The 22534-nt window shown below is 39.7% G+C and overlaps 2 protein-coding genes across 7 annotated transcripts in view; one reads left to right on the top strand and one right to left on the bottom strand.

The window, feature by feature from the left end:
• The window catches only part of LOC146526141 (ATP-binding cassette sub-family C member 12-like), a 154130-nt gene that overhangs the window by 74007 nt on the left and 57589 nt on the right, over positions 1 to 22534 (top strand). The window contains exons 6-29 of one of the 4 annotated variants that reach the window (XM_085155656.1): positions 409 to 582; positions 844 to 991; positions 1411 to 1559; positions 1775 to 1882; positions 4403 to 4630; positions 4707 to 4778; positions 4902 to 5026; positions 5875 to 5947; positions 6115 to 6318; positions 8055 to 8189; positions 8341 to 8440; positions 8613 to 8699; positions 9270 to 9373; positions 10133 to 10315; positions 10472 to 10698; positions 10787 to 10924; positions 11065 to 11254; positions 11335 to 11424; positions 11547 to 11736; positions 12694 to 12853; positions 12935 to 13013; positions 13147 to 13260; positions 14461 to 14625; positions 14695 to 14987. In XM_085155656.1, coding sequence (XP_085011782.1) covers positions 409 to 582; positions 844 to 991; positions 1411 to 1559; positions 1775 to 1882; positions 4403 to 4630; positions 4707 to 4778; positions 4902 to 5026; positions 5875 to 5947; positions 6115 to 6318; positions 8055 to 8189; positions 8341 to 8440; positions 8613 to 8699; positions 9270 to 9373; positions 10133 to 10315; positions 10472 to 10698; positions 10787 to 10924; positions 11065 to 11254; positions 11335 to 11424; positions 11547 to 11736; positions 12694 to 12853; positions 12935 to 13013; positions 13147 to 13260; positions 14461 to 14625; positions 14695 to 14787 — 3336 coding nt within the window. In that variant the 3' untranslated portion in view covers positions 14788 to 14987. Of the gene's footprint in view, positions 1 to 408; positions 583 to 843; positions 992 to 1410; positions 1560 to 1774; positions 1883 to 4402; positions 4631 to 4706; positions 4779 to 4901; positions 5027 to 5874; positions 5948 to 6114; positions 6319 to 8054; positions 8190 to 8340; positions 8441 to 8600; positions 8700 to 9269; positions 9374 to 10132; positions 10316 to 10471; positions 10699 to 10786; positions 10925 to 11064; positions 11255 to 11334; positions 11425 to 11546; positions 11737 to 12693; positions 12854 to 12934; positions 13014 to 13146; positions 13261 to 14460; positions 14626 to 14694; positions 14988 to 22534 lie in introns of those variants that run through there. The other 3 variants (XM_085155637.1, XM_085155646.1, XR_014873558.1) reach the window with 3 other exon arrangements.
• abcc12 (ATP-binding cassette, sub-family C (CFTR/MRP), member 12) overlaps positions 19254 to 22534 on the bottom strand; it is a 40378-nt gene continuing 37097 nt past the window's right edge. For 2 of the 3 annotated variants that reach the window (XM_085155623.1, XM_085155604.1), the window contains exons 29-31: positions 20355 to 20468; positions 19950 to 20114; positions 19322 to 19860 (exon numbers count right to left, since the gene is read on the bottom strand). In XM_085155623.1, coding sequence (XP_085011749.1) covers positions 19768 to 19860; positions 19950 to 20114; positions 20355 to 20468 — 372 coding nt within the window. In that variant the 3' untranslated portion in view covers positions 19322 to 19767. Of the gene's footprint in view, positions 19861 to 19949; positions 20115 to 20354; positions 20469 to 22534 lie in introns of all 3 variants that reach the window. The other variant, XM_085155613.1, reaches the window with a different exon arrangement.

Here is a 22534-nt window from a genome sequence, read left to right as displayed (position 1 = left end):
GGCATCAATAAGTCTTTCGTGCTTGAAAATCCTCCAATGTGGCTGAATTGCAACAATTCTGTTGAGAAGAGTGGGCCAAAATTCCTTCACGGTGATGTGAAAGACTCATTCCCATTATTACAAATGTTTGATTGCGGTTCTTCCTCTCAAGGGTGGCACAACCACCTATCACTTTTCACTTTTTCATGTATGGACAGGTACATTTGGAGAACTTTACCTTCATAAATTGAAGCACAATTTAAACACTTTGTATTTATTTTGGTAATTTTTGTCTAATATTAAGATTTGTTTGATCCAAAAGAAATGCATGAGAAAATAAGATACTTTTTCAGTACATCTCACATTTGGTGTATTATGAAAAACGGGTGAAATATAAGCTTTTGTTTTCTCATTTTTTCTTTAATCTAGATTCTTAATATTTTGACCAATGTTGGACACACGGCTTTTGAGGCAGTTGTGAATGGGAGCTTTGTGATGTCCACCCCTGTACTCTTTATTGCGGGCACTTGTTATGCCTGGAACATTCTGGGCTACACCGCAATTATTGGAGTCCTCATCTGCATCATCTGTATTCTCATTCAAGTATGTACATGAAGTTAATAAAGTGAGATAGATAAATGCAAAAAGGGCTCTGATTGAGGTAAGCATTATAGTCAATGTTGAAATGTAAAAAAGTTGTAATGTAGATAAACTATGAAAGAATTTGCCCAAACATAATATTGGGCATGCTGAAACCTGTGCTGTGAGGTCTAAGTCATCATTGAGAAATACCCTTACCTTCTACTGTTGGAATCTTGGCAATCAGGGGACTAATTTTTTCTTCTTCTTCTTCTTCTTTTCTAGCATCTCTTGGCATATCTCACAAATGTATTCAAGACAAAAGCAATGGTAATAAAAGACAAACGTGTTCATGCAATGACTGAGATTCTCAACAGCATTAAGCTAATCAAGATGTACGCCTGGGAAGATTCTTTTGAGATGAAAATTGCAGGTAAGTCGAGCAGCTGTTTCTCATTTGGCAGCGCTTTCCATTTATCTAGTAATATCGCATATCACATGCATTATTTATAGATTCCCATTTGTTTAGATACAAAATCAGGCATGTAATCTTGTTACTAGATGCAAAAGAGGTGATGCGAGTTAAGTGTGAAGCTCTTACATCTAAAGCAACACACCTACACAGAAGGGTTCCCTGTGTAATGATCCCTATATAGATCACAAATGAATATCAAGGTGTCTCCATTCAACATTCAAGCATATCGGCATGTATCAGAAGGTTCTTAATGTGTCTAGTAGTTAATGACTTAACAATTGCATTGAATGAAATGTTTGAGTGCTTTGGATGTATGTTAGGGTGCGTCTACAAAGAATGATGAAAGTAACAGACAAGGCAAACAATCTTTCTTACAGAGTTGAGGAAACTTGAAAAGAAACTAGTACAGAAAATCCTTGAAATCCAGAGTATTAATGGCAACTTGAACATGGCCATCAACACCATTGCCACTGTTTTCACCCTTCTCATCCACACTTTGTTGGGGTTGCCACTGAAAACATCTGATGTAAGTAGCACAGCTCTGTAACAATATTATGCAGTAACACAGCCTCTGTTAGCATTTCCACTCTGTGATTTGGAGAAGTTGCTAGTAGAGATGAACTGAGAAGAAAACTGCGAGAATTCTGTAAGAAGGCTTGGTCTACTGCCCGAAAAGGTCTAACATATAAATTGAGGGTTTTGGTTGTGTTGTGAGATTATAGTGCAATATTTTCTTCCCAGGCTTTTACTGTTGTTGCCATCTTCGCCTCCATGAGGTTCACCTTTGCTCTCATGCCGGTTGCTGTGAAGGCGCTCACTGACGCTTTTGTGTCACTAAAACGATTTAGGGTAAGCTCTTCTTTTTGGTTCCTCAAGGTCCAGCAGTAGTGGCAGCAGCAACGTTTCCACTTGTTATGGTCTTTCTGTTCATTAAGTTTTCTTTAATACACTTTTATCACTGTCTAAGGAGCTTGGAAAGAAAAGTGTCTGGACTTCTTTAAGTTGCTTGAACACGTTTCACCTCTCATCTGAGAAGCTTCTTCAATTCTAGGGTCAAATGGTGGAGAGTCCCAGATTTAAGCCCTGTGGGAGTGTCCACAAGAGGGACAATGAAACCCCCAAATGATCAATGGTCATGAGAATTTGCATAATTAAGATTAAGGAACTGACCTCCCAGCCTATTGTTCCTTCAGTGGGCTGGTTTCAGTCATTATGCAAATGTACTGTTTATAAGATTGGGGAAACCTGCAGTCAGCTGAGACTGAAGAAGTCACTTGGATGAGTGACGAAACGTTTCTCCCGCTAAACGCTCCATCCAGATGAACAGAATCAACTTTTGGAGACCCCCTAATGATCCTCTACCTAATCACACAAACCAAGGTGTGAAAGCGGGTGTAGGTCACAATCAGCCAAGGTTTCGGGTGAGCTCATTGTGAAACCTAGCCCCACCCTATCATTTCCTGAGGTCAAATAGCCCAGGATGTGAGTGGGCACAGTGGACATAGATGGCTTCTTTCACTCCTCTTTCAAACCATCTGTCTTCTATTTCCAAAATGTGAACATTGGCATCCTTGAAAGAGTGACCTTTGTCCTTTACATCCTGGCCCAGAAGCTTCTCGGATGAGAGGTGAAACGTGTTCAAGCAACTTAAAGAAGTCCAGACACTTTTCTTTCCAAGCTCCTTAGACTACGATGACTGAGAACCTTCAGACACACTTTTATCACTATTGTAATATAAGTACAATTTAAGCATTGCTTACCTGTGAAGTATTTCTATGGAAAGTAATTGGTTTTGCAAGGCAGCAACTCATTTAGACATGTAGACACAGTCAAGATGACCTGATGGAGCTCATCCAGTCAAATCAGGGGATGGTACAATACCACTAAACATCAAAATGTTGCTTACCATTGTAAAATAGAGTAGAATGCCTGTCTATAGGATAAGATAACTGCTGACCTAGCTAAGTTTGCCCTGCAGACCTACCCTGTGGCCACACTTTCTCTACCATAGTAGAGAAAGTGTTTCTCTACCATAACTGTGCCACAGACTTGAGGTAGAGTCATAGTTATTATGTGTCTTTTTGAATTTCATTATTCCTATTGCATTGATGCCAGACTAAATGTAAAGGAGTAGTCTCACACTCACCACCAGAGATGGGCAGTAACGCGTTACTGAAATCCGATTACTTTTTTCAAGTAACGAGTAAGGGATTACTATTGCAAAAACGGTAATTAGATTACCGTTACTTTCCCGTAGGAACACTGCGTTACTAAAACCGTGATTTATTTTGCGAGAATGTCTCATGACAGTGACCTAAGCAAGTGCAACGTTCGTGACAACAGCTGTGTGCAGATCAACAGTGGATCATATATCGAGTGCGGGAGAGAGTATGAGCGTGCAACGTTTAAAGCGTGGAAGTACTGACCTTACTTTGAGTTTGATTCCATAAAAAGTGACAAAAACATTAGTGTCCGTTGTGCGTGGGAAGAAAACTTCTTTTTACAGCGAAAAAAACCCCTAAACTTCCAAGCAAGCACCGAGTGCGCTACCACCTAATGGGAAACTCGCAGAGAAACTCGCGGATTCTTCCACTGACCGCTGCGGCACACCTGCTCCAGGGTAAACCTCCGCCTACTCTACTCCTGCTTTACAGGTTAAAATAGAGCAAAAGGACCGCTAGTCTTTGACTTCATTTATTTTCTGCTGTGTTTTACTTGCATCTATTTGAAAGAGTGAGTGTAAACACAAAAAAATATTTGATTTTATGTGTTGGAATGTGCAGAAAATAGGTTTAAATGTTAAACAAATTTCTTCCAGTCAGAGAATGTTGCATATAATTAAATTTTTGCTTGATACATAAAGTTAAAAGATTAAAACAAGTTTTAAAAATTGACTTTTCCATTTGATTACATTTTGTATGATGGATTATGTAGAAAAAGTAGAATTGGGCTGAAAGATCTATCGCTTTATCACCTATTCAGGTTGTAAATTGTGTTTTTAAAAAGTAACTAAGTAATTACTTTTGAAAAGAAGTAATCAGTAAAGTAACGGGATTACTTTTTCGGGGAGGTAATTGGTAATTAGTTACTGATTACTTTTTTCAAGTAACTTGACCAACACTGCTCACCACACACTCATGTGCACTTCTCCAAATCTTGTCCTCTACAAACCAGTGAAAAAGGCCATGCTGCTAATCACAAGCTGGATTCGTATTATTCATGATGCTTTTAGGACTTGCAGTACAGTATTTTAATTCATAATCTTTTTTTAGTTTTGTTAAAGTTGTTACTGTCATGGATTTTAGAAATCTGAAAAGCAAAATTGGTAAAAACCTGAATGATGTTGTAAATGCACTGTGACTGTTTCAGAAACTCTTACTCATCCAGAATCTTGAGCCTTACCTGACGCAGATAGCAGGCAGTAATTCTGCTGTAGTGATGAGAAATGCTACACTTTCATGGACCAAACGCAGCCAGTCAGAGTCACCGCCCAGAGCAGCTAATGAGGTCACGGAACACAATATGGACGTGACTTCTCCGAATGACAATGTTGAGACCTTACCAACCCTCAGAAACATCTCTTTTTCACTACCCAAGGTGTGATCAAATAATAACTGAAGTTATCAAGACTCTGCTGGATGTGAAATGATAATCTTTGTGATATTTCCTGAAGGGAAAACTGCTTGGTGTTTGTGGGAATGTGGGAAGCGGAAAGACGTCACTGATTTGCAGCATTTTGGAACAGGTTTGTTTCTTTTGTATGTTCTATTGTTTTTGTATCTGTCGGCATTTATTCACATTATGTTTTCACTATTTCTAACTTTACATTCGTGACATTAGTTTTTTGGCCTGCTCACTTTCCTTTTAGATGCACCTTCTTCAGGGCTCCGTCACAGCTGATGGGACATTTGCGTACGTTTGCCAGCAGGCCTGGATTTTTCATGGAACTGTTCGAGAAAATATTCTTATGGGGGAACCTTTTGATCAGGCCAGGTAAGTTAGATCCGTCTTCTTGCATTTATGGCTGCCATCTCCTCCTTGTCAACCACCACTTTGTCTGGATAGTTAATCGTGGCCCTTTCGAACTGCATATCCCCAATCTGCCCTGGGAGGCACAAAAAAATCAAGTTGGATACCTTCCATGGAACTTCTAACGGTTTTTATTTTGACATTCTGAAATGTTGGTGGAAGGTTCATAGTCAACCAAAATGAGGTCCTCTTGGTTTTCTGACAGTATCACCTCTACTGCCAGACATGGTAAAAAGCTTGGCTAGGAACCAGTGTTTGCTATAAACTTTATCAATTCACTTTGTTTCAAAATCAGATTTCCATAAACTGCTGCTGAGGGGAAAACGGTTTGGGAATAAATTAATAGCAGTCCTTAAAATATGTCAAAATTGCATAACTGAATTGATACATTTAATGCAACATTTTGCATGAAATCATTTTTCTTGACATGTTAAATGATTTTGGTCATGCTTTACTGTCAGCTAATTGGTAAATTGGACCGGAACTTCTGTAACACCTTTCTATTCAGGTGAGCACTCAAAGCATTTTGTTCTTGCACACATCCAATCACATACACATTTATACATTGTTTAACATTCTTCATTTATAACATTCTTAGACACTCACTCACCCTTTGATGGAGGCATCAAGGGCAACTAGGGGTTCAGTATGTCGAGGAACTCGGGATAAATTCAGTGACCTCTTGTTCTGCTAACTGAGCCACAGTCACCCACAAGTTATAATTGGCTGAATAAATGACTAGCTCCCATCCTATTAAAATATACTTCTCTATAGTATTAACCAGTTTGTTGCCTTGTACTGCTCCCCAACAGATATGACAGAGTTGTGGATGTCTGTAGCCTCAGAGCTGACCTAAGCATCCTGCAATATGGTGACCAAACTGAGGTGAGTCACACACCGACACAGGGGTTTTTAAGTGTATTTATTTACCCCACTCACTTAAGATGTAACTCAAGCTTGCAAATTGATGCTACAATAAAGTGGAAGCATCAAATTGTAATTTAGTATTAATCAAAAGTTCACAATATTATAAATATCCTTTTTGTGGGCAGATTGGAGAGCGGGGTCTAAATCTATCAGGGGGACAGAAGCAGAGAATCAGCCTGGCAAGAGCAGTGTATTCCAACAGGGACATTTTCCTCCTTGATGACCCACTATCTGCTGTTGATGCTTATGTGGGGAAACACATTTTTGAAGAATGTATAAAGAAAGAGCTGAGAGGAAAATCCGTCATACTGGTTACACATCAGCTCCAGGTAGGAAAACGTATTAAATTATTATGTAGTGGAGACTGAGCTGTCTGGGCTCAAAAGCACCTTTTCCATTAGTACCTACTCTGACTTGCCTCGGATCGACTGGTTTTCCATTGTAATCTGGTACTACATGCGTGGTTGTCGTCATACCAAAGCGTCTAAGTGTCCGGCGACGTACTTAATATGCAACATGAATGCTACAAAGATGGATGTGGAGGCAAGAAATATACCTGCTGCTGCCAGCCAATCGGTCCCATGCAGTGTTACAATGTCACATTTTAGTACCTGCTCGGATTAACCCCAGGCAAGCAGGTACTGTGGCCTAACTGAAAACCGTGCAAGTCGATCAGAGTAGGTACTAATGGGAAAACAGGTTATCGTTTAAAGCGGTGGTTCCCAAACTTTTTTTTTTTTTACTGGGCCCCCCTGTTGCTCCCCTCGCACAAACACATCCTCCAACCACACACACCCATATTTTGTTTCCAAACTCCATTGCACTTTATTTCACACCTCAAACATTTGGTAAACAATTAAGCAAATACAAGTAATCTGCAATAAATTACAGGTAGCAATGAAATAAACTACTAACTCTTGTACGCTACATCCACACCTACATGAGTATTTTTGAAAACACAGCTGTTTCTGGGCGTTTGGGCCTTTTGTCCACACGTAAATGGTGTTTCGAATCACCGAAAACTAAGATTGTGTTTTGTTTTTGTTTTTTTTTAAACTCCTTTTTTGCGTTTACTTGTGAACGAGGAATACGGAGTTTGTCACGCAACGTCAAAGGTATGTGCCTTTTTTCACGTCACGCTGTGCGCACGTTATCGTTTACATGAGATGAATTGCAGAATGGCAGATAGTCAGAGACAAAATACTCTTAATCTGCAGGTTTTACATGCAGTTACTTTCCCTCCATTTAAAAAGGCAGAGGCGTCACGGTGTGATTATTTTACTTGTTGCTGTTTCTGTTGTTGCTGTTGTTTCCTGTGTAATAATATTCAACATTGCTATCAATACATTTTTCAAAAAATGCCTCTCTGTGCAAAATGGGTTCAAAAACCTAAACAACTGTGGGATACTGTTTGTCTGTGATTTGAACCGAGAGAACAAATCGTGGCAGGAACGACCTGATGTTATTTGTATCCTGCTGTAACTTTACTGTATAAAGAGCTAACATCTCCAAAATGTCAGGAGTAGTTAGTCATTACAAGAAGTGTTTGTGAATTAAAAATCAAGAATGTGGGATACTGTTTGTCTGTGATTTGGAGAGCCCAGCGCGTCCTCCCGACGCAGGGAAAACCAATTCTGCAGGGGAGACCTACCTCGGCACTTGTGCAGGTGAAACTAAAGGGCAGATATGCTTCACCATATTTTCTAGTCTTTGGCTTAGAATGAAGTTGGTTTGGAAACGTATTCAGCGATGCTTCATCTCCCGCTTTGCGTTTGTGTGGGAGCCCCGTCAAAAAACCTGTCCATTATGCTAGCAGTGTCCAAACGTTCTTTTCTTCTTCTCCCCCCCTTTTCATACTGGGCGGGCCCCACACTGTAGGAAGCTCTGGTTTAAAGAAACATACCTGAGTACGTATGGAAGACCTACATATTTTGCTCATGAGTTGTAAGGTGCAATTTTTCCAAAGAATAAGGATTTGTCACATGCCAGTAACGCACACAACTGTTTAGAGCTCTAACCAGAGTTGAGCTGGTTTTGATAATTTGGTCTTCCTTGTGGCTTTTAGTATTTGGAGTTCTGTGATGAGATCCTGGTTCTGGACAATGGAACGGTATCGGAGTCTGGAAACCACAGGGATCTGATGAGAGCCGATGGACGCTATACTCAGCTCATCAGTACCTACCAGATGGAAGAGTCCAAAGTAAGGGTGTCATGTATCATGGTTCTATTACTGTCCTTATTGTTGACTGTAAAACAAAGTGTGCGTTCCATAAGTGTTAATGTTTTAAGCTTATCCAGACTGAGCTGTAAGACTGTCCCTGATATTTATTTATTTATTTTTCTTCTGTCAGACCAAGAAAAAGAAAGCTGGGGCACTAGCATCATTTATTGATGGCCAGTTGGACGAGATTGACCTCAGACATTGTGCAAGCACTGGCACTGAGAATCCTGGTGTGAAAGCATGGAAGAAAAACATTTGATTTAAACTGACATATTTTCCCTGAAGAGCAAGTTTTTAAAAAAAAAAATAATTCAGATATTAGATGTCAGCTAATAAAAATGTGTATTTTTCTTTTTCATTCTATAATGATACGTTTGTTTTGTTTTTAAGCCGCTGTCCCAGCTGGTAATCAGCTAGTGAGTCAGGAGTCCTCTACAAAAGGTGCCATCTCCTGGAGAACATACCGCACATACTCCCAGGCACTTGGAGGTCTGTTATTCACACATGGAGTGTTGGGGTTATGTATGAAATTAAATTGCATATTTTCATTTTAAATGTTTTTTTGTTTATAAATTGTTTTATCAATGCACAGAAAGTTATTGCATGTCAGTTTTTAATTTATTTTTAAGTTTAAAATAAAGGATTTGATATTAGCCTTTTTACTGGTGTTAAACAAGCTTGGCTATATATACTGGGTTCTAAACATCCCCTCACAACTGCCAAGACACTTGTTAACAACTTGGCAAAGTCAAGAATTGTAGTCTCAAAGAAGATAAATCGCTACAACGCTTCACAAGAATTTGTGAGACCAAGAACTACTCCAGACTTTGGTTGTTTAAAGCAAACAAGAGAATCGGTCAGATATTAAAATTCAAGTCAACATAACATATTGATCAGTAGCTTTCATTTGATTTCCCCCCATATAACTACCACTGAGTACACTGTGAATTCTTCCTCTAACTCCTGTTTCCCAATGCTGCATATGCTTGTGGATACATTATTATGAGCAATAATACACAGCCAAACTCGTGATGCATAAACTGCTCATTGTTGTTACAGGCTACACAGTTTCCTTCATTATCCTCCTGAATATGCTCCTGTTGGCAGGATCCTCAGTCTTCAGCAATTGGTGGTTTAGCTTCTGGATGGCAAGTGGTGATGGGGTGAGAATTATTGCATTGCTTATCACTGTCACACACGTTGAAATGGTTCTCTGTGAGCCTTCAACTCACAAGAGGGTAAGAAGTCATGCCTTTTTTGTGGCTGTTGTGCAAGATAAACTCTTTCTGTATTTACATTTTGCTACGTAAAGCTGAGTTGATGTTACATCGTCACTCATTGGTCTTCTAGCTCTCCTGCTGGTCCACACACTTACACGCTCCTCCTACTGCCAATATCTCAAGGTTGGATTCATTAGCAATCAAGTTTCTTTCTAATTGCCAGTTATTTTTGAAAATGTTTATTTTGGCCTAGTCCAAGCATTTCTCCTTGAAACAACTTGATGTTTTGATCTTCTGTTGGTTTTGTCACTTTGTTTTGGTCATTACACACTCACTCTAGTTTCCATGCACTTGCCCCTTAAAATACATCGAATGCCTGAGGGTCAGCTTTCAGCTTGAAGACGGTATAAAAATTTCAGCAAGGGTTTTAGCTGTCACTTAAGTAAGCGTCATCCCTGAAACATAAGAAATCAGTTTGAGGAAATCTTCTCAGAACTTGAGTGAGAAGTATCGTGATTTAAAATCCAGAGAGCCACACATTATAGACCAAGCCTGGCAGATGTAGCAAGCGAAAAACTGTTTCTGACTCCTCAAATTCTGCTTATTTCTAGTTTTAGGAAATCATTCGTTTATGTATACAATGACTTTGTCTGACTTCACTAACTTTTCGTTTTTTTATTAATTTATGTTTTTATTTCCAAGTCATCCAGTAACACAACTGCAGTCCAAGGAGAAATCTCTCAAAATCCACACCTTCACTTCTACCAGGTTATTTATGCTACAACAGCGGTTGTCATTGTTGTACTTTCCATTGTGGACACCATAATCTACACTTATTTCACCTTGAAGGCCTCCTGCAAATTCCATGACATGCTGTTCAGAAAGGTACTGTGAATTCTCAGCACCATAGAAATCTCTGCTAGTCACCATTACACATGGTCATTTTAAATATGGATAAGGATTTACTTATCAAAAATGTATTGGATCCAAAACTGGGAACGTTTACTAGCTACAAATGAACTGTTTGTTTTCCTATTGCAGATCATTGATAGTCCAATGAGTTTCTTTGACACAACTCCAACGGGCCGACTTCTAAATCGTTTCTCTAAAGATCAAGACGAAGTGGAAATGGTCCTTCCTCTTGTCATGGGCTCTTTCTTACGGTGTTCTCTACTCGTCGCAGCCACAATTCTTGTCATCTCAGTTATTTTCCCCGCCATGCTTGTAGTTGCAGTTATTATGGCAGCTGTTCTTGCCTTTACTGCCTTGTGAGTTTATGCTGGTTAAATCTATAAAACACACTTACTGACAGTAACAGGTCCTCTAAGGTACTATATATCTGTGGCTTCTCTGCAGTGTATTCCAGAGGAGTATACGTCATATGAAGAATCTAGAAAACATCAGTCTCTCTCCATGGTTCTCTCTAACCACCTCAACTTTGCATGGCCTCAGCACCATCCATGCCTATAGTAAAAGAGACAGCCTTATAGAACAGTGCGTTTCTGAAATTTGTTACTAGGCTATCACCTCTTGCAATGTTTTTGATACAACACATCATTGTAAATTGTATGTTTCTTTGGGGCGGGGTGACTGTGGACAGTGGGATTTTCAAAAACTCCTGTTTTATATTACAGGTTCAATATCTTGACTGATATCAACTCCAAATACCTTTTCATGTTTAATGCTGGCACACGTGCATTCACCTTCTCCCTGGAATTAATGGCTGCTACTACGACGCTGTTTGTGGCTCTCTTTGTAGTGCTCAGCAGTAATGACTTAATCAGTCCATCCTTGAAAGGCCTCGCGATATCCTATTCCTTGCAGGTACATTTGGACAGCACATGAATCCATGTTCATTTTGCTTTTCAGACATGGATTTACATAATTTTTGAACTCATTTTCAGTTGACAGGCACTTTTCAACTTGTAGCCAGACTCTCGACAGAAGTGGAAGCAAGATTCAACTCAGCAGAACGGCTCCAGGAATATGTCACGGTCAGACTCATGTCCTGAAATCATCCACCTGTCATTGTTTTGCTGAGACCAAGGCCAGAGTTCATTAAACATCCTACACGCCCATCTTCTTGATCCCTGTAAACTTTTAATTGTGTTTGCAGGATTGTAAGTCTGAGGCTCCCAGGCATGTTAAGGAGACTCAGATCCCACAGGACTGGCCTAGCAGTGGGGGCATCACCTTCGTAGACTATAAGATGAGGTACAGAGAGAATGCACCAATTGTCCTGAACGGCATTGATTTCCACATTCAACCTGGAGAGAAGCTGGGGATCATGGGAAGGACTGGCTCTGGTAAGGCTCTGGGTTCAGTAGCTGTTTCTCTTGTTGATTTCATCTAGTCTTTGGGTGATGATGATTTACAACAATACACCCTAGAAATGACGATAAATACATGAACTAGTTTTTCAACATCACTCTGAGACAGGCAATTTAATCTTAGAGTGTGCAAATATAGGAAGGCAGTCCTACATAGTTTGTTTAATATCCTCAATGTTACTGGAGGCCAAGGTAATGCCATCCAGGGTATCTGGCAGTGTTTCTAAGATAAGGCAGTGCACAACAACCTCAGTTTTTTCTGAATTTAGAAGCAGGGAATTAGAGGTAATCCAGGTTTTAATTTCTTTAAGAGATTCCTGTAGTTTAATTAATTGGTGTGTGTCAACAGGCTTCATAAGTGAGAAATGGTCCCAACACAGAACCATGTGGAACTGTAACAGCATCAAACGCTGAGGTCTAACAAGGCAAGAACAAAGAGTTGACTGTAGGAGGCCAGAAGAAAACAATTTGCCACCTTCACTTGTTCCATTTCTGGACTGTGAGCTCTGAAAGTTGACTGAAACTGCTGTTTTACTTTGAAGAATTTTTGAGATAAAGTTGGCCAATTATAGGCCAGTCTCTAAGATAGCTGGGTCAAGTGATGGCTTTTAAATAATGGTTTAATTACTGCCACATTAAAGGCCTGTGGTAAATAACTTCTTAATAAAGATAAGCTGATTATAATTAAGATTAGTTAATGGTAGGAGGGTTTTTTTTATTTTTTATTTTTTTTATTGTTGCTATTATTCCCCCACCCCAACCCTCTAAGGTAGATGGCACCCCTGCCTACACCTGGTTGTGCTGAAAGTTTAGTGACTGACTCTAAATCCTCCCATATTCCTGATTTAGAATAATTTATGTAGCACATTTTAATGTAAATTTTAACCGTTTTAGGTTAATTGAGCTACTCTAATCTGCGGTTTGCATCTGTAGGAAAATCGTCTTTAGGAGTAGCTCTATTTAGACTTGTGGAGCCTGCAGCAGGAACCATACTGATAGACGGGGTGGACATCATGTCCATTGGCCTGCAAGACCTGCGTAGCAAATTGTCTGTGATTCCTCAGGACCCTGTGCTATTTGTTGGTACAGTCAGGTAACCTTGGCCAACCCTTAAATCTCACATTGGTTTGACCACTGTGGATCAGTAACTGGCTAATGAGCCCCATCCCTGCAGGTACAACTTGGACCCCTTTAATAAATACAGTGATGAGGAGATCTGGGCAGCGCTCGAGAAGAGCTACATGAAGGACTCGGTATGTTTTGAGTGCAACGTGAAAGTTGGTACATTTAAAATTCCTATACAGCCCTTTCCCCCCCCCTCTGCTCTTTGTATACATGATGAATTAGGATAGTGGAGTGGAGCTGTAATGTGATTTGTTTCCTCAGATTTCAAAGCTGCAGGGGAAGCTTGAAGCACATGTTATGGAGAATGGAGAAAACTTCTCTGTAGGCGAGAGACAGCTGATCTGTATGGCTAGAGCTTTACTCCGTAACTCCAAGGTCAGAGTGCACTTTCTTTGGTGGGGGGCTTGATGGTTTGTCACCTGGCTGGGACAATGCTGTCACATAGTGCATTCACTGATGCCAGTCAAAGCAATTTCCTGCGACTCTGTCAATAAGCTCTGCACAGTCCTTAAACATCGCAAATCTGTCCTGATTTTAATTTTTTCCCCTTGAGGTCATCAGTACAATGTTTAGATTCCTCTTCAGAAGTACCCCTAAGCCTTAAAAGCCTGGTAGGGTATTGTCGTCACTCCGCAGGGCAGATGGACAGCATGTACACCTGAGTTTGTGAATGCTACTTGAGATTGAGGTGACATAGGAGCGTCAAATTGAGACCACAGACATATTTACTGAAAATCTCAGAGTTGAATCTCAAATTTCTAAAAATTTTGAGTATAAAAACTTGAGAACAAGGTGATGTAAGATTTTGAAATTCGTGCATAGGAGGCTGAGTGGCACCACAGGCAGTCACCAGTATTTTGTCTCTGTCTGTTTTTTCCTCTCTACATGGCCACTGCAACATAATCTTCACTCGGTATCTGTTGGAGAGGTCTGCCACCCTGTGGCCAACTTCCTGTGGAAAAAAATACAAAAAAATAACTTAAGACAAAGGCAAATTATTTTTACGGACTTCTCTGATTCATAATGGGACTTTTCAGGAATCAAAAAAGGGCAGCCATGCTCAAAATGGCCCAGAGGTGAATGAGACTGGTAAATGGCCTGTATTTGTATAGCGCTTTACTTAGTCCCTAAGGACCCCAAAGCGCTTTACACTACATTCAGTCATCCACCCATTCACACACTGGTGATGGCAAGCTACACTGTAGCCATAGCAGCCCTGGGGCGCACTGACAGAGGCGAGGCTGCCGGACACTGCCGCCACCAGGCCCTCTGACCACCGCCAGTAGGCAACGGGTGAAGTGTCTTGCCCAAGGACACGATGACCGAGACTGTCTGAGCCGGGGCTCGAATTCACGGGGCCCCATGACCGTGAATGAATGAGAGGCCAAATTGAAGAACAGGTCCATAATAATCATAACCCTTAACCAAACTATTCTGTAATGTCTCACATTTGTATGAGATTGCTAATCGCCACGTTTGTATTTAGAAAGTATGGGCGTTTTATGTATTGTGACATGCTGTCCTCCTTTAAAACTGTTTTTGCTTATACTAATGGTCTGTCCTCTTCTTGAGCAGATCATTCTTTTGGATGAAGCCACTGCCTCCATAGATGCAGAGACAGATGCTCTGATCCAAAACACCATCCAAGAAGCCTTACGTAATAGCACTATGCTCACAATAGCTCATCGGATCAGCACTGTGGTGCAAGCAGATCGTATTTTGGTCATGGACAATGGACAGGTAACAACCCCAAATATGCACAGATTAATGTTGTGTCATCTTATGCTTACTAATTGCTCCATATGACAGGTGGCAGAGTTGGATGATCCAAATACACTGAAGCAACAGCCATTCTCTGTGTTCTCATTACTGCTGACTGCTTCAAACACTGTAAATTTGTGAAACAAAGTAAACCTTGAAACCAAAGAACATCTTTGGAGTAGGCACATGTATTTAGATTACTATTTTAATGACTATTCTGTATATTTAAAAATGTTAATTATTTTATTGTCTTTGTCTTTAAAGTTTAAATCTATAATTGTGTATCTGTGTTGTATTAAAAAAAATCTACAGTAAATAAAATATTGTAACAAACTGTAAAACCATGTTTTGCCAACTTACTGCAGTTATATTCCAATGTTGCTGACAAAATGTTGAGTTAAATTATTCATAATTTAAGAGTTAAACACATCCCCATCTTATTAGCTTTTAGCCGATTGCTTGTTTTTTGCATGCATCTGTTATTGCATTGCATCTTAATTTTTTCCACCAGTTAATGGACAACTGCACTAAATCAAATGTAAACATTCAGTGACACGGTGGTGGCTAAAAAGATTTGTTTACCAAAATGTGGGCTGGCAGACTGGACTTGTTTGAGAAGTCTGAAATTAATCAAGCATAAAATTTGACCACTAAAACATTTTTATTTTTCTGTTCAGAAATGCAAGTAAATAACTGTCATTTGGGTTCCTTATTGAAACACACACAAAGTATTTATTAAGTAAATATGAGGATTTGTGAATGATGATCATTGTATTGGGGGGAGGGATCAAACTAAGAAGAGCAGCATACAAAAGAGCACCCAACATTCTTAAAACCAATTACAAAGTCAGCTTATATATATATATATATATATATATATATATATATATATATATATATATATATATATATTAGGGGTGCAACGATACACAAAATTCACGGTTCGGTTCGGTTCGATACTTTGGTGTCACGGTTCGATATTTTTTCGATACAAAAAAAATGTTCATGCCTTTTTATTAATTTGTCATTTATTAAATTTTCACGGCACATTCTGCACCACATCTCTGTGCGTTCATCATTTGTTTGAAGCCAGCTCACCTCCTGCAACCACTTTTCAGAGAATACGCGCTTCTTTTGTGGTTCGGACTCCTTCTGACATTTCTTTGGAGGTGGAGGAACATCACAGTAACTGCTTAAAGGAGCTTCTTCGACATCTTTAAGAGTTCTAAACAAATGTCTGTCCTCCTGAAAATCTTATGTACGCAAACACGCGTTGCAACTTCTTATCTTGTGCGGGTTTTTATTTTGACAGCGAATGCGCACCTGCGGACCACTTATGTGCAGCCCTGGTTATTTAGCTCGTCATATTGCAGCCACAGAAATTCTTTTGTCCATGAAACCATAAAGCTGCACTTTCTTTTTTCCTTATAGTCTGATTTGTCATAACCTTTCCGTTTTGTGGTAAGCTTTTCTTTGGCTGTCACTTCTTCACGCTGACCTGTCTTATTTGGCTCAGCAGAACTAAAATATATATCCTGCTGCTTTTACACACGCACTAACATAACGCTCAGCGATTCTCTGCGCGATCAACCTCTCACATGTTTAAGCTGCGGGAGATTTCACTTGTCATGTTTGCATAGTAAGCTAACGATTGATAAGACGATGTCAGAGGAATTGGTGCGCAAATTATCATCACTCACCAATCAGTACTGTCGCTCTCTATACACAGTTCACGCGATTGCAAAGTGAAAGCAAAAAACAAGCGCAAATTCAAACGCGATTTCAGTATGTCACATATTGACAGTGGCCGATGCCAATGACATAATTACCCAGCTACATTTCCAAAAGAATGCAAAAGCATTGACATATATTTTTCCTTCCTAGGATAGGCCGACGGGCAGGGCAGAGATAGATTTTGGTAGCCCGACTGGAAAAAAGCCCCGTCGGGCTAGCGATTTTGCGAGCCCTGTATCTGATTGAGGAATCACTCATCTTTGGAAAAGAGAGTTTATTATGGAGAAATGTCTCTTTCCAAAATAAAAGCTATACTATACGCTTCTTCTGGGCTATATTCTCAGCAGCATATTAAACATATCAGGTCCCCATAAGGAGAATCATGTGCTAACGGCTGTCTAAATGACTCGGGTAAAGTTTGTAGCATGCTGCTTGTTGTTTTTCTCTGCTTCCACTTGTCTTTGCACTAGGATGATGTCGGAGTAAATGTGCAGTCATATTGGTTGTGTTCCCACTAGTGCTGTCAGCGTAAATCTGAAATGACATTAACGTCACAACACGGCAAATCTCCGTTAACGAGCTACCGCGGATCACCTCATGAGTGGGGCTGGAAGACGTCAACACATTAACGAGCTAACTGCGCTAACACACTAGTTCCCACCAATTGAGCATTGCTGGCACATCCAACATACTGTTTTACTTTTGTCCATGACAGGCTTACCTTCAGGGTCATACATCACATGAAAACCAAAATAGTTCCAAACGCCAGATCTGAATGAGGGTGGGGGAGGTTCAATTTGCCATGTTGCAACTAGCCTAGCTTCTGTCTCGCTAGCTTGCCCTGCGCTCAGTGAATCTGTGTTCGACTACTCCGCCTAGGCTGCACTGTCGAGCGCAGATCCACTGAGCGCTCAACACAGACAGCATCATCAGAAGGAAAGTTGATAAAATAAATTAAAAATGTTGTATCGTTCGATACATATGCGTACCGAACCGAAAGCACTGTATCGAACGGTTCGATATCGATACGAGTATCGTTGCACCCCTAATATATATATATATATATATATATATATATATATATATATATATATCCTGGAATGCATCCATTGGCTACAGGACTCAGAACTCAGCCAATACGATCAGAAGGGGTGAAGGGCGGAAGTAAGAGGTCGGGACCTATCACTCAGCCAATAACTGAGTTTTATTTATGCTAGCAGATTTTTATTTGTTGCGACATCTTTGAGTTTTTCATTTGTTTTGTAAACCACTAATAATGATAAATTGCTTGCTTTTCTTTTGTTATTTGCCCTGTATATGTGTTGTCTCCTCCACCACCTCACCTTTTAATCCCGAGCCTTAGAAGTTAAAGAACAATATCGCTAACATTAGATTTACTAGTTAGAGTAAAACGTCTGAATTTTTTTTTTTTTTTTTTTTTTTAAATATAAAGACATTTGGCATAGATTTACATTGAAAGGTTAAGCATGCTTGCTCTCCTCACAGCACCTACAGGTGGTATTAATGCTGTAAAATCTCCAGTGAAAGCCGTGATTTGATGATGTGCCATTTCTCAGCTTTCTTCCTAGAATATATTCTTTCCAGCTGCTTTGGAAATACACTGCTGATAAGAGATTTGTTGGCTTTATTATTCAACTGTCCTACATCACCAACTGTCACTCATAAACAGTGTTGGGGAGTAACGGAATACATGTACCGCCGTTACGTATTTAAAATACAAAATATGAGTAACTGTATTCCGTTACAGTTACCGTTTAAAAATGTGGTATTTAGAATACAGTTACTTTGTTGAAATAAATGGATTACACGGCGGTACTTCCCTGTTTCATATTGTGGCGGGTCAGGACTGTTTGGGTTTTGTTTGACAGCTACGTTCTGTTGTTCCAGGCGGCAGCGTTACGGTTGCCATGGTTACAGGGTGACGCTCTCTCTCTCTGCGTGTTTCCTGGGTGAGAGAGGCCTTTTTGTTGTTGTTGTGCTAAGCTAATAGGCAGAATGCTACCGCTCTAAAGAATGTAGCCTCATGGGCAGTGTAGTCCGTGCTGCAGGGAGAATGGACTGCCATACCCGTTATGTGTCTGTGAGCGAGGGAGGGAGAAAAAGGAAGTATGAGCTGTCATTGAGCAAAAACGGGAGCTGGAAGCATGTAAATATAATAATAACCACTGCAGCCAAGAAGAGTGCCTGACGAGCCCAGTTGTAAGTAAGCTATTAAGACTCCACTGTACGCTGTGTTCGTGTTTTCCTCCAAAAACAATAAGTTCTGTTGGAGCAGCCTTTCAAAGCCTCTCTCTGTCTCTCGCTAGCAAAGTTGACCCAGACAACAAAGTAAAGCTATTTTTCGGCTACAAGCCCAACACAGAACCGCCATATTAGCCAGAGGTCCCTTTACTACGGTTCAGAGCCGCGGACCTTCAGTAACAGTAATAAATCACAGCAATAGTACATTTATGTAGTTGTAAACAGCATGATAATATATTAAGTAATCCAAAGTATTTAGAATACGTTACTCTCATTAAGTAACGTAACGGAATACGTTACAGAATACATTTTGGGGCATGTATTCTGTAATGGAATACATTTACAAAGTAATCTTCCCAACACTGCTCATAAAACAAAACTACAATTTATTTAGTTACATTTGCTGAGTGTTGGGCAGCAGCTTTGGTGACATGCAGCAGGATGCAGCCAGCAGGTGGCAGCATATAGATACACTTGTAACCCCAATTCATCCATACGTTTAACTGCATATCCAGCATAGGGTTGCTGGTGCCCTCGTAGCCCCACAACCTGTTTAAAATAAATAAATAAATAAATAAAGGTAATCTCACTGTGTATATAATTTCTTTTTTTAAAAATACCAATTAATACTGAAACATACAAATTTTAGTAATTTATTAGCACAGATCTTATCAGGGTCATTTGTATATACCTATACTTTAAAAAATGCATTGTAAATTTCAATGTCTCTCAAAAAACAATGAAATAAAAAAACAGGAGATTTAAATTACATTTAATGGCAGCAAAGAAAGACTTGGCAAATACATAACGTAATTAAACTATAACGTGCATAAGAAGTCATCTCATTCAAAATATGAAGGGAAACCCAGTAAAGTACAGTGCTCATTCTTTTGTATCAGCAGACAGGAGAGATAAATACATAGTTTTTGAACTTTGTAAATAGTTATGTTGTCTTTCCTGCACTGTTATCAGTTTCCATCTCTGCTGCTCAGTTACATCTCATACAAGCACACCAGAAAAGATTGTCGTATCACAGTACAGACTTCAATATGGCTGTGTATATGGATAACTGTTATGGACATGCCCAGTGACTACTATGCAGCAGTTTTTTGGTTGTCCTTCTGTTCAGGAGTTTACTGTATTAGCAGCTGTCAGGAGTGATGAGAACAGAGAGTTTGGCCGTTGCTTCAGCACATCTGGATGGTCTAATTCTGCCACCTGTCGAACGGAACACTTAGTGAGTTTAAGTTAAAGATTGTGTAATCATCTTTGATTTGTGTTCATTTGTTGTTGGTTTTTTTTGGTACCTGTCCTTTGTCCATGACCAGAATACGATCTGCATGCATAACAGTGTTGATGCGATGCGCTATGGTGAGCACGGTGCAGTCTTTGAAGGCCTCTTTGATGGTGTTTTGAATTAGAGCATCTGTTTCTGAATCAATGGATGCTGTGGCTTCGTCTAAAAGAATAATCTGCCAAAAAATAACCAGCGTAATGGTGGTTAGAAAGAATAAAACGGTGGATGGCAAAAGTGTCATAAAATACAAAAATGTTTACAGTGCTTATGTTATTATACACTTTGAATGCACACAATGGTAATGGAAATATTGGTAGAGACATCACAAGCTAATGTGGCAGCAGTATCCCAGCCAATAAACAGTATTTGCAAATTAAATTTAGTATCATCGAAGGTGTTATGTGTGTGTACACACCTTGGAGTTACGGAGTAGAGCCCTAGCCATACACATCAGTTGTCTCTCACCAACAGAGAAGTTCTCTCCATTTTCCAACACTGGTGCCTGTAGCCTTTCGTCCAGCTTGGAGATCTGATGGAACAAAATCATATTTTGGTACTGCCATTCATACCCCTCAGGCTAACAGAAAGAGGATATTCACAGCAAAAAAGCCCACAAAATAAACGACAAAGTCGTATAATCCTTGTCTAAGGCAAGGCAAACAAAAGTTTGAACTCTTATATGGAAAGACTATTTGCAGTTAGACAGGAGCAGCATAAAGATTCAGGGACGGTGCCTCGGGCTGGAGAGCCAGTGAGATTGGCTTGCAACCCCCATGCTAGTCTTGGATTAAGGACTACTACAGTTCATTTTCGCCAGAAAGGAATTCCTGAGCAGAGATGGGCAGTAACGCTTGGTAATTAGATTACTGTTACTTTCCCGTAGAAACACTGTGTTACTAAAACTGAAGACTGATTTATTTTTTTATTTTTTTTTTTTTTTGCGAGAATGTCTCATGACAGTGATGTAAGCGAGTGCGACGTTCGTGACAACAGCTGTGTGCAGATCAACAATGGATAATATATCAAGTGCTGGAGAAAGTATGAGCGTGCAGCGTTTAAAGCGTGGAAGTACTGACCTTTCTTTGAGTTTGATTCCATAAAAAGTGACAAAAACATTAGTGTCCGTTGTGCGTGGGAAGAAAACTTTTTACAGTGAAAAACCCTAAACAATGTAATGGGAAATTCACACAGAAACTCGCGGATTCTTCAACTGACCGCTGCGGCACACCTGCACCAGGGTAAACCTCCGCCTACCCCACTCCTGCTTTACTATGGCGTTATTTTAGTGCCACTATTCTGAGCGCACGTAAAAAAAATTGCAGTTGCAAGTGTTGCATTTTGAGGAGAAATTTATTTTGAGCGAAGAGAAGCTAAATTTGAGTGAACAAAATTCATCGCTGCGTGCAAAAAATGTATTTCGGTGTTTGCTATTATTCACACACACACACACAATAGCAGCCCCTTTCGCTCAGTTTTTGCATTTGCCCTCGCTGGCAATGTGTTGCTCGTGCTCTCAACATTTCTGCCCGTGCATGCTCAACTCTTTCTGTACACCTTTCTATTTGTGCCACAAAACCAGCCAATCACAGACTTGGATGCAAAAAAAATCTGATTGGCTGTCTTGGTTTTGGTTTTGAAATGACGAAATGCAATATCCCGGAATCCATTTCATCCAAAACTCAAACGAGGCAGTGGCGGAGGAACGCAGAGTGGCAGAGTTTGAAATACTACTCTGTCTGGGTCACAAAATAAACTTTTAAGATATTTTCATGCGAGAATGGTGCTGTGTAAACTTCAAATATCTGCTCGATTTATCAAGACATCACATATTTGCATAAGTGCTCTAACGTTTTCAGGACCGCTAGTCTTGAATGTGCAGAAAATAGGTTTAAATGTTAAACAAATTTCTTCCAGTCAGCAAATTTTTTTGCTTGATACATAAAGTTAAAAGATTAAAACTAATAAAACTAATAAAAGTTTTAAAAATGGACTTTTCCATTTGATTACATCTTGTATGATGGATTATGCAGAAATTAGATTTGGGCTGAAAGATCTATCGCTTTATCACCTATTGAGGTTGTAAATCGTGTTTTTAAAAAGTAGCTAAGTAATGAATTACTTTTGAAAATAAGTAATCAGTAAAGTAACGGGATTACTTTTTTGGGGAAGTAATCAGTAATTAGTTACTGATTACTTTTTTCAAGTAACTTGACCAACACTGTTCCTGAATGTATTCTGTGATAAAAATTTAGACATGCCAGAACCTTATCAAACTTGTTGTAATACAAATCTTTAGGGTTTATTACTTCCAGGTTCATGGCATGAGAACAACATTAGTTGTGGTGCCATTAATAACTGCTAGAGAGTTGTTTTCCTCTGCGGAAAAACGTGTGCCTGGACAGATTGTACTATAATGGTACACAGAGGAAGGTGAACTAAATGTAGGGCACTGGGGGGGAAAAAGAAGTCCAAATTTCAAATTGTCAATGCAAAGATAAAGTAAATATGCAGAGCTCGTCAGAGAGTAAACAATACTGGCCAGTGGCAGAAAAATTGTTAAAAATCTAATAACTGAGCTAACTAAAGGAAACAAAG

Source organism: Neolamprologus multifasciatus, chromosome 1, assembly GCF_963576455.1.
Source record: "Neolamprologus multifasciatus chromosome 1, fNeoMul1.2, whole genome shotgun sequence".
NCBI classification, from domain to species: Eukaryota; Metazoa; Chordata; class Actinopteri; order Cichliformes; family Cichlidae; genus Neolamprologus; species Neolamprologus multifasciatus.
This window is presented reverse-complemented; position numbering and strand designations above follow the sequence as displayed.